Source organism: Dreissena polymorpha, chromosome 2 (assembly GCF_020536995.1).
Source record: "Dreissena polymorpha isolate Duluth1 chromosome 2, UMN_Dpol_1.0, whole genome shotgun sequence".
Taxonomy (NCBI): Eukaryota; Metazoa; Mollusca; class Bivalvia; order Myida; family Dreissenidae; genus Dreissena; species Dreissena polymorpha.
Window position 1 is genome coordinate 107561947 of NC_068356.1, and position 12192 is coordinate 107574138.

The 12192-nt window shown below is 34.5% G+C and overlaps 2 protein-coding genes across 3 annotated transcripts in view; one reads left to right on the plus strand and one right to left on the minus strand.

The window, feature by feature from the left end:
• The window catches only part of LOC127868416 (putative proline-rich protein 21), a 408141-nt gene that overhangs the window by 282438 nt on the left and 113511 nt on the right, over positions 1 to 12192 (minus strand). The gene's annotated exons all lie outside the window — the stretch shown is intronic.
• The window catches only part of LOC127868397 (integrator complex subunit 1-like), a 200146-nt gene that overhangs the window by 151527 nt on the left and 36427 nt on the right, over positions 1 to 12192 (plus strand). Inside the window, exons 34-35 of the mRNA XM_052410148.1 lie at positions 6122 to 6370; positions 6503 to 6590. Coding sequence (XP_052266108.1) covers positions 6122 to 6370; positions 6503 to 6590 — 337 coding nt within the window. The remainder of the gene's footprint in view (positions 1 to 6121; positions 6371 to 6502; positions 6591 to 12192) is intronic.

A 12192-nucleotide genomic window follows, 5' to 3' on the forward strand; every position in this document is an offset into this window, starting at 1 on the left:
CAAGGTCAAATCATAGAACAACTGTGTTACCATTCTAGAGGCAACATTTAAGACTCAATCTTGATGAAACTTGGTAAGAATGTTTTTTTGGTCAATATCTAGAGCTCCAATCTGTCATCTGCTTCCAAAAACTCGGTCACCAGGTCAAATCTTAGAACAACCTCGTTACCACTCAAGAGGCAACACTTAATACTTAATTGTGATGAAACATGGTCAGAATGTTTATGTTGACAATTTTAAAGGCTGTGTTCAAATCTGGGTTATGTGCATCCAAACACTAGGTCACCAGTTCTTATCTTAGAAAAACCTTGTTACCACAAGCCCCATTTATGATTCAATCTTAATAAAACCAAGTCAGAATGTTAATCGTGACAATTTATGATAATGTGTGTAAAAAGCGTGGTCACCAGGTCAAATCTTCGGAAAACTTGGCTTGTAACCACTCTAAAGGCCATTATTTTTTACTTATTCTTGGTGAAATGGAAATTTCTATCTTTGCAATATCTGTCCGAGTTCAAATTTGGATAATGTGCCTATAAAGAACTAAATCACGGGGTCAAATCTTAGAAAAGACTTGTTAGTAAAAAATTAAGCTTATGTAATATTTAAAACAACTCTTAGCATTATAGATAATCTCATAATCAATAAATTGACCACCGCCATATTTGCTATCACGTGACCCACTTCCATCAGGGTACTGAGGAATTTGGCAGATTACAAAGATCTATCAATAAACAATGATAAGAAAAATCAATGCAATGCTACAGATAATTTTGTATCTAGAATTATCACGCCTAACTTCATAATGTACACCCGCTTTATTCCAATAAACAGCGTTTTACCAAGTTTGTTCAGGTCATGCCCCTGGGATCAAAACTTGCCATGCCCAAGGGTCACAAGATCTATCTATACTTTAATAGTAAAAGACATTTTTTGGGTCAAGTGTTTTATATTTGATGTGTAAATTGTTTAGTTGTGTACTTGTTTTTATTATATGTGTATAGTGGAAGCCTTAAAAGTCCTCTTCCTTAACGGTCAGGGCTTTAATATTATATGTAAAAAAAATTCTTCTGGTCCTCTTCTGAGATTGTTCAAGTCATGCAACTTGAGACAAAATGTGCCTTCGTTAAAACTTCATGGCCCAGAGGTTTCTTACTTGGCATGTAAAATCTTAAAATCTTATAGTAGTTCTCTTCTAAGTTTGTTTATTGGGTCACATCTTGCAAAGCCCCAGGGGTCATATTACTTTAAAAAGACTTGTGTTGTTAATGTTGATCATTTTCGCAAATCTTTTCTGAAATCACAAGGGTGAGGGGTTTGATAGTTGGTGTGTAGCATAGCATAGTTTTCTGCTTTTATATTTGTACAAATCATGCGCCTGGACTCAAAACTAGCCTAGCCTGGGGGGCACATGATATATGTAGAGTGTTAAAAATCTTATTCTCTGAAACCACCTGGGTCAGAGGTTTAATATTTGGTGTGTGATATCTGGTCAAAATATGTCTTAATTTATGGGTTCCTGTTTCTTATGTTTGCAGTAACAACTTTAATTTCTTATAATACTGTCTCAGACCACATTAAGTCTTTGTCATATGGAGTAGAAATCCTATATAAAAACTACAATGTTATGAGGTCACTTTTAAAACTTAAAGTTCCATAAATCTTACCTTCAATTTAGCACCATTGCTGACTTGAAGAAAATTTAGGTTAACATTTACTCCATATCTCTATACCTACAGGTATTAAAATGAAACTTTACATATGTGCTCAGGGTATTAATGAACAATCTCTGACCAATATCTATAACTTTTAAATGCTTTTGATTAGTATTATGCCCCCGTATGTTTGTATGGAAAACTGCATGGTTAAGGTTAGCTTGCAAGATAAAATTTAGGTTAAGGTTGCATGCAACAATAATATATCTCCGTAACTACAACATATATTCAACTGAAACTTTAGACATGTCGTTTGGATCATCGTGCACAATCACTGATGCTTTTACCTCTGACTTGCAATATTGAAGAATTATGCCCCTATTTTTACTCAATGTCTCTATATCTACTTCAGATATTCAATTAAATATCAATGTAATCTTTACTAGTCATTAAACATGGTCACTAATCAAGGGCCACAGCTCTGACCTGCTATTTAGCAGAATAGAAAGTGCCCCTTCTGTACTTACAAAAAAGTTTACGTTTGCTTATCAATAATTTTAGTTTGCAATGACCAGCTATGATGAAACTTTGGATTTAGCAAGCCTGCATAGGGACCTTTCATTTGGATTTAGCAAGCCTGCATAGGGACCTTTCATTTGGATTAAGCAAGCCTGCATAGGGACCTTTCATTTGGATTTAGCAAGCCTGCATAAGGACCTTTCATTTGGATTTAGCAAGCCTGCATAGGTACCTTTCATTTGGATTTAGCAAGCCTGCATAGGGACCTTTCATTTGGATTCAGTTGGGTCAAGGTCACTTTTCATAAGTTTTGTACAAAAAATAAGTTTCAAACCTTTAAAATCTTTATAAATCTTTTAAATAACTTAGTGAGGATAAAGATATTTTGATATAAACATTGTGTACCTGTAGGTCACTTACATGCTGCTTTTTTTAGGTATTCTATTTTTGTAATACGGGTCAATGTCACCATTACTATAAATAGGAAAACCATTTCCTTTTTTTTTTAAAATTAAGATTGGATGGAGGTATTAAGCTGTAATTTTGTGTAGCAGCATACATGCAGACTTCGCTCCCGATTGCATTTGGATATTAAAGATCAAATAATCATTATTTTAAGTAATTATCTCAGTATCAGCAGCTACATAAAAATTATCATTCACTGTACATTGAATTTTAACATACCTCAAAGCATATTGACAATTCAAGGTTAAATAAAGAAATTGATTGACAATGCATCTAATATTTACCTTAAAAAGATTTGTTTTTAGATAAGATTTAAACATCACATAATTTTTTTTCTCTTTAACTATGTGTCATCTGCAGTTTAAAAAAAAACACAGGCAAATGGGAAACAATACACTGTTTCACTTGTAGAATCATACAACCCAGAAGTTTGCAAGTCCAAATTCGGAAAATTCCATAAAAAAATGTCTGGATGTTTGACCAAAAAAGTGGGACACCTAAAACGATCAATCATCATGCTACCTTTACTGTAGTCAGTTGTCAGTATATTACTTACAAAAACTCAAAATTTCTGTCCAATATTGACAATAAATGTGTTTAAGAATTTTGTGAACACTAACGTTCTCCATTTTCCAGAAGTAAACAAACATATGCACTATGCAGATGACTAAAATGTGAAGTTTGAGGCATTCCTCTATTTGACATCCATTTGGGACAGAGGCCCCAATTGAACATGTATAAATTGTATAGCATGATGTTTACGCCTCAAGCACTGTTACTCTACTTACCTCTGAATTTAGATTGATGCAATATGTACAAACTATTTTCTGAAAATCAGTCTAAAACAAAAGTAAATTTATGTGAAACATCAATAAGCATCAGTCAGCACTTAATTTGTTTGATGTATAAAATCTGTGTTTTGACAGTTTTTTAGTCTCAGGTGGTATAATACACGGAATATCACGTACTAGTATATTTGGACTTGATTAAGCCATTAAATACAAAAGTAGTTGGTTTTTATTTCACTGTAATGCATCTTTCGATAGCAATTAGCGACCCCTATCATAAAAACATCATGGTGTGAATGTCTGATGAAATAAAAAAAATCCGATAAATCGCCGCTAATGTGTCAAAAACAACACTGGTGCACTCGGGTAGTAGGTATGGTTTGTTAATTTGGGGCAATAAAGGAATACCGTAATTACTCTATGTTTTCGGACACTCTAAGTTTTCGGACACCACATTATTTAGCAAAAATAATTATTTTTCGTGACTCTTAATTTTCGGACACACAAGTTTTCGTCCATAATTAATGTCTCTAAGTTTTCGGACAAATATTTTACAGCGCTATGTTACCAAATTTCGGTCCTGTTTTTGATATCTAATGACACTTCGATCATGGGGTTTTACAACCAGATTAACATCATAAAACATGGCAGGTGCATGCCTGAGGGCAACGGACCATTGCATTTGCGTTATGGGGTAAATAACCTTGTAAACCGGAATTAAACAATGGTTTCGCCCGATATAATAAGGGTTATGACAATTACCAGGGGTAGTGCTAATTAACAATTCAATTATCTACCGCAGTGGTACTACACATTCTCAGTTAAATAACTGTGACAAATACTAAACGCTTCAAAGTGTGATGCACCCTATTGCATGTTTTACGAACAATGGAAGGTGTTAGACAACAACTATTGGAAATTAACAAACAAAGAATTCATAGTTTGCTTGTTTTTATTGGGTTAATTACAGGTTCATACTAGCGAGTATCGGTACATCACATACTCATCTTTGAACTTGTTGGTCAAAGTACAGCCTTGAAGTAACTTTCTGTCAAATAAATTAAGCATTTAAAATTACTTTAAATGCAGTGCAAACATTTATAACTGTTATTTATATTATACGGCATGGTATTTTACAAGCGCGTGCTATTACCGGTAGTCGTTGATACAATTTACGCTATTTTCGGACACTTCAATATTCGACTCTAAGTTTTCGGACATCTGTATTTTGTGAATATTTTTCGTATCTAAGTTTTCGGACACGAAAAAAATAAATATTTTTACGTGTCCGAATACATAGAGTAGTTACTGTATGCAATGATAAATTTAAGCCAGACACGGCTTGAATAGCGAATTTTATTGTTAACTTAACATACATAGTTTTAACTAATGTTGGGGCAAATTGTCGCATACCGGGACCCTGGCATAAACACACCATAGCGGGACTGTACCCCCGAGATCGGGACGTCTGGCATGTATGTGTAGACTTTTTATCAATCTTTTTTCTAGGACCAGAAACTAGACATGGTCTCAGTGATTTTTTTTTTGCTCAAAATTACTGGCAATTTTCTGCTGCTTCCCAATCGCAAAATTCCACGTTTTTTCCCAAAAATCTTATCAAAATTTCCCCAAAAAAAGCCCAATTAAATTTTTTTTTTTTTTTAAGATAGATGTCTCTTATGACTTAACTCAAGATCTCAACTTAATTTTTTAGACATCCTACAAAATAAATAACTTTAATTTAGTCCTTTTTGTCAATAAATAATTCCCAAATATGCCACTTTTATTGATTAAAAAAAAAACCAATTTGACCAGACTCCTTTTTCAAAAATGGCTAGAAAACCCCCTGAACATGCAATTAAAAACAATATTAACTATGTTACTTATAATCATATTTATAATGCTTACTTTTTCCCAATTTCATGGTTTATTTTGCTATTTTTCCCAATTTCACTGTTTATCGCGCTAATTTTCCCAATTCAAATGGCACAGACTGTAACAAATAAAAGCAAAAAAAAATCACTGGGTCTGTTCTAAGAAATGGCTTTGGAAATTTCAACCTGATCCTTATATATATATATATTAGAAAAAATCCGTCTAGAAAAATTGACAAAAATATTTTTAATCATTATGTAATAACCTTGTTTTAATTTATTGAGATTCATTTATGACAATGTTTATGTGTTCCCTACTGATTGGCTTAAAATAATTGGCAGTCAGTTGAGTCAGTTAACCTTGCAATATGTCTGTGTGTTTACAAAACTTGTGGTTGGATTTTAAAATTATTTCACTATTGAAGTAAATTCTTTATCAAAAAGTTGATTCAGTACAATGAAGTTGCCAGGGTGTGACTGACTGAATTAAATCATCCAATAGCTTTTGAAATTTATCATATCGCTGCACTGATATCTGCCTGATATAAAGTTTCATGATATATTTTTTTGTATCAGTTCAACAGGAAGTTCTTATATAAGTCAATGATAGGAGGTAGGTCATATTACTCAGAATCAACTGTAAAGTAATCATTTTTAGTAAAATTGAATCAGATTCAACAAAACAATTTGATACCAAGATGTAATATATTTCGAATACAAAATGCAACACAAACAGCAAAAAACATGTTTTACAAATATATATGACGTCATAATTAACATGTCAAACAACAAAAATCATATTCTTTCCCGCTTTTTTCAGTAACATATTACTGCCGTCCACTGCGGCCCTGTTTATTGATTGGCTGGAACTGCTAGATCCTGAGGTGATCAGAGCTGTTCCAGAAGTGCAAGAGAAGCTCGTGTTCTGTCAGAAGGTGGTGGAGGAGGGATGTGCAGCACGTGAGGCTCACATCTGCCAGCCGTACCTGCTGTCCCTGCTCACCCACCAGACCAGCTGGGCCTCCCTCCACACCTGCATCACCGCACTCCTCGCAGAACACAGCAGACAGTTAGCACACTATTGCATGGCTTCTTTTTGTTAAGCGTTATATTCAACACCAGTTACTTATTAATAATGAATTGATATTTAAGCCATGATTACAGCAAAACCATAACAATAACCAGTGCTCTCTGTTGGCAGGTATGATCCTACATTAGTTCTGGATTTTCTGTGGGCATGCATCCATATTCCAAAACTCTGGCAGGGCAGAGAGAAAAGAATTGCTAAGGTATATCCTATGATTGACAATAACTTGTATGTTTCCATATATTTTGATGCCCCCCTTCAAAGAAGAGGGGGTATATTGTTTTGCACATGTTGGTCGGTCGGTCCATCGGTTCGTCCACCAGATGGTTTCCGGATGATAACTCAAGAACGCTTAGGCCTAGGATCATGAAACTTGATAGGTACATTGATCATGACTGGCAGATGACCCCTATTGATTTTCAGGTCTCTAGGTCAAAGGTCAAGGTCACAGTGACTCAAAATATTAAAATGGTTTCCGGATGATGACTCAAGAATGTTTACGCCTAGGATCATGAAACTTCATAGGTACATTGATCATGACTGGCAGATGACCCTTATTGATTTTCAGGTCACTAGGTCAAAGGTCAACTGACAGTCCATATGGGGGCATGCATGTTTTACAAACAGCCCTTGTCATAAAAATATAGTAAAACCTGTCCAAACAGAATAGTGGTGACACTGACAGGTTAAGTTTTCATAGGTGTTTGGTTTATCAGGATTTTGAAAGAATGCAATTTTCGTTTTTAGCTCACCTGATTGCTCAGGTGAGCTTTTGTGACCGGTCTTTGTCCGTCGTTTGTCGTTAAATACTACTACTGCTACTACTGCTGCTGCTGCTGCTGCTGCTGCTGCTGCTACTACTACTACTACTTCTACTACTATTACTACTACTACTACTACTACTACTACTACTACTACTACTACTACTACTACTACTGCTACTACTACTACTACTACTACTACTACTACTACTACTACTACTACTACTACTACTACTACTACTACTACTACTACTACTACTACTACTACTACTACTACTACTACTACTACTTCTACTACCACTACTACTACTACTACTACTACTTCTACTACTGCTCTACTACTACTACTACTACTACTACTACTACTACTACTACTACTACTACTACTTCTACTACTACTACTACTACTACTACTACTACTACTACTACTACTACTACTACTACCTCTATTGATTTTCAGGTCACTAGGTCAAAGGTCAAGGTCACGGTGACCTGAAATAGTAAAATGGTTTCTGGATGATAACTCAAGAATGCTTATGCCTAGGATCATGAAACTTCATAGGTACAATGATCATGACTCGCAGATGACCCCTATTGATTTTCAGGTCACTAGGTCAAAGGTCAAGGTCACAGTGACCTGAAATAGTAAAATGGTTTCTGGATGAAAACTCAAGAACGCTTATGCCTAGGTTCATGAAACTTCATAGGTATATTGATTATGACTCGCAGATGACCCCTTATGATTATCAGGTCACAAGGTCAAAGGTCAAGGTCACAGTGCCAAAAAACGTATTCACACAATGGCTGTCAAGGTCACTGTGACTCAACTTAGAAAAATGGTTTCCGGATGATAACTCAAGAATCCTTACGCCTAGGATCATGAAACTTCATAGGTACATTGACTCGCAGGTGAAATAATGATGAAACTTGACCAGGATGTTTGTCTGGACAATATCTAGGTCAAGTTTGACATTTGGTAAAGATTGAATGAACCGACTCCTCTCAGGTGAGCGAACTAGGGCCATCTTTGCCCTCTTGTTTACATTTTTACATGTTTATTTCTTTGAATATTTAGACAACAACATGACATATTTTACACTAAATGCATGCACAACATGCTCATGGTGAGTTTTTGTGATCTGCTTTTGTCAGTCATATGCTGTGTGTCATCAACACTCTAGAGGCCACATTTATTGAACAATTAAACTTTGTCTGGACAATATTGTCCCAATGATATCTTTCCTGAGTTTAAAACGAGGTTGAGTGAGGTAAAAATGTAGGACTCAATAGACTGAAAAAAAGATAATTACTCATAAATATGTTACCATGGTAATAATAAAAATAATCTAAAATTTCACTTTTAATGAATAGCATGCTTTTATTCATAACTGTTAGTTAGTCCTTAAAATATTTAAAGTAAATAGTGTAAAAAAAAACAAAAACAACATAAAACATTATCACAATTAGGGTATAGGTAAAGAAAAACTATACCATGCATAGCCACATTTTATTTACAATATACAGATTTTGAGATTGAAAATTGTTCACACAACGCAATTGTGAAACAATGAAGACTATTACTGTCATTTAAAAAATGATGAGTGTTACTTGCAATATAACTATGTTTAAAGAGTTGTTTTAATAAGAAAGCAATCCCATTATGTTGCCATGGTAACACAACTGACAAGGTAGGCCATTCTTCTTTGTTTAAATGATCACCAGAATTTTACATACTGTGTTTTGGGCTTTTTTTTCGGCAGACGTAAAATTAATTCACCTGTTCATGTTTATTTTCCAGTGCACTAAAAGGGAATATTTGAATGCCATTTTCATAAGAAGTATTCACACAAGTATATATCCTAGAACAAATTAAATATTTGTATGATCTCTATCACGGTTGCTGGGTATGTTGGTGGCATGATGAATAGTTTACCACCTTCAAATTGTCACAGATCAAAAAGGAAATCAATATTGATCAAATTGTACTTCTAAATACAGTATTGTGATAATGTTTCTATGTAATTGGAATAACATAAATATAAAATCAGAAATTTTGAAGATATATCCCTTGAGTTATAGATGATTGGCTTTGAACATTTGTAATCATTATGTCAAACATCGACCATTTTTTTCAATTCTATTCCAATATGAATGTATAAATTTAAAAGCTTGCATACAAATTAAGTTATATAATAAAAATTATCAAGATGCATGTAATCACACAAGGAACTATGGCTGTAAGGTCCTTTAATGTCTGCTATTTGTGGTAATATCCATTGCATTTTCAAACAGGTTTTAGGAGGACTTCATAAGGCTGCATGGGGCATAATTTTTAGCTCGGCTTTTTTTGGCAAAAACCCGAGGTCTTGTCTTTGAAAACCCGGGGTATTGTCATAGCCAGCTCGTCGTCTGGCATCTGCTGTCCGCGTCGTGCTAAAACCTTGACATGTGTCTCTAAAATCAAAGTGCTTCCACCTACAACTTCATATGTAGATGCACTTTGATGAGTTATACAATCCACACCCATTTTTTGGTCACTAGGTCAAAGGTCAAGGTCACTGTGACCTCTAAAAAAAATAAAATTCTGACAAGCTTTCAATTATTCAAAACTGCACCTGCAGCTGAGCTTTGGCACCCATTATGCGATGCTCTTGTTTTAACCAAACAACAGTTTTCTTGAAATGATAGCTTCTTTCAAGTTATGAGTATTAATGTTGGTACATGTACAATAAATCTGTTTACTGTTACATGATGCATGATTAATTGTCATATTATTACATAATACTAAGGCCATCCTCAAAAAAAATGGTTGTTAGGGATAACATGACCAATGGCAGGTGGGTTGGTACGCAGGTGATTTTTTAATATTAAGACGTTTTTACTTTCTAGATCTATTGCTTTATATATATGACATTTACCTTAACAGATTGTGTATAATGTAAACACATTCATATATCTTGTAACCTTATACTTGTGTAATAATTTAAAATAATTATTTTTGCAATTCATCTAACGCTTCCCATTGTCCTGTTAAATATTCATTGATAAGAAATTGTATGATGGAGAATATAAATCAAATATTGAATAAAATAATATTTTCACATATTGAATAATATAATATTTTGCACATATAAAACTGTTCGCAGTAGAAGTATCAAATTAATTGATGCAAACTCTGTATACTGTAAAGAGAAAATTTGTTTTGATAAAAGTTAATTGCTGTTTATGTACTGCATTAAATTAAAATATCACACCATCATTACATATTTAACACCAATATTTATGCCCCCCTTCGAAGAAGAGGGGGTATATTGCTTTGCTCATGTCGGTCTGTTGGTCGGTCTGTCAGTCTGTCGGTCTGTCCACCAGGTGGTTGTCATACGATAACTCAAGAACGCTTGGGCCTAGGATCATGAAACTTCATAGGTACATTGATCATGACTCGCAGATGACCCCTATTGATTTTGAGGTCACTAGGTCAAAGGTCAAGGTCACGGTGACTCAAAATAGTAAAATGGTTTTTTGAATGATAATTTAAGAATGCATACGCGGACAACAGGGCACACTCTGAACAATATTACTGAAGCAACTGGTCTGTAATCCTAAATCTATAATTATCAGTCCAATGAAACATCATCCTTTTAGTAAAATACAGTGGATCAGTAAAAATATTATCAGAATATGAGATTTTTTGTATATTTTGTATATTAAATATTGTGTTTATGTTTAATTTTGTTGATTAATATAAATATAAGCAGGACAGGGGAGGTAATACACTACAGGGGAAACAAATGCAATAAGTTTAAATTTATTGTTACAGATTTGCCTCCCTTGTAATATATTTAAATTTTACCAAATGTAAGGCTAACTGCATTTTTGTAATGCATACTACTACTACTACTACTACTACTACTACTACTACTACTACTACTGCTACTACTGCTGCTGCTGCTGCTGCTGCTGCTGCTGCTGCTACTACTACTACTACTACTTCTACTACTATTACTACTACTACTACTACTACTACTTCTACTGCTACTACTACTACTACTACTACTACTACTACTCTACTACTACTACTACTACTACTACTACTACTTCTACTACTACTACTACTACTACTACTACTACTACTACTACTACTACTACTACCACTACTACTACTACTACTACTACTTCTACTACTGCTTACTACTACTACTACTACTACTACTACTACTACTACTACTACTACTACTACTACCCCTATTGATTTTCAGGTCACTAGGTCAAAGGTCAAGGTCACGGTGATTTGAAATAGTAAAATGGTTTCTGGATGATAACTCAAGAATGCTTATGCCTAGGATCATGAAACTTCATAGGTACAATGATCATGACTCGCAGATGACCCCTATTGATTTTCAGGTCACTAGGTCAAAGGTCAAGGTCACAGTGACCTGAAATAGTAAAATGGTTTCTGGATGATAACTCAAGAACGCTTATGCCTAGGTTCATGAAACTTCATAGGTATATTGATTATGACTCGCAGATGACCCCTTATGATTATCAGGTCACAAGGTCAAAGGTCAAGGTCACAGTGCCAAAAAACGTATTCACACAATGGCTGTCAAGGTCACTGTGACTCAACTTAGAAAAATGGTTTGGATGATAACTCAAGAATCCTTACGCCTAGGATCATGAAACTTCATAGGTACATTGACTCGCAGGTGAAATAATGATGAAACTTGACCAGGATGTTTGTCTGGACAATATCTAGGTCAAGTTTGACATTTGGTAAAGATTGAATGAACCGACTCCTCTCAGGTGAGCGAACTAGGGCCATCTTTGCCCTCTTGTTTACATTTTTACATGTTTATTTCTTTGAATATTTAGACAACAACATGACATATTTTACACTAAATGCATGCACAACATGCTCATGGTGAGTTTTTGTGATCTGCTTTTGTCAGTCATATGCTGTGTGTCATCAGCACTCTAGAGGCCACATTTATTGAACAATTAAACTTTATCTGGACAATATTGTCCCAATGATATCTTTCCTGA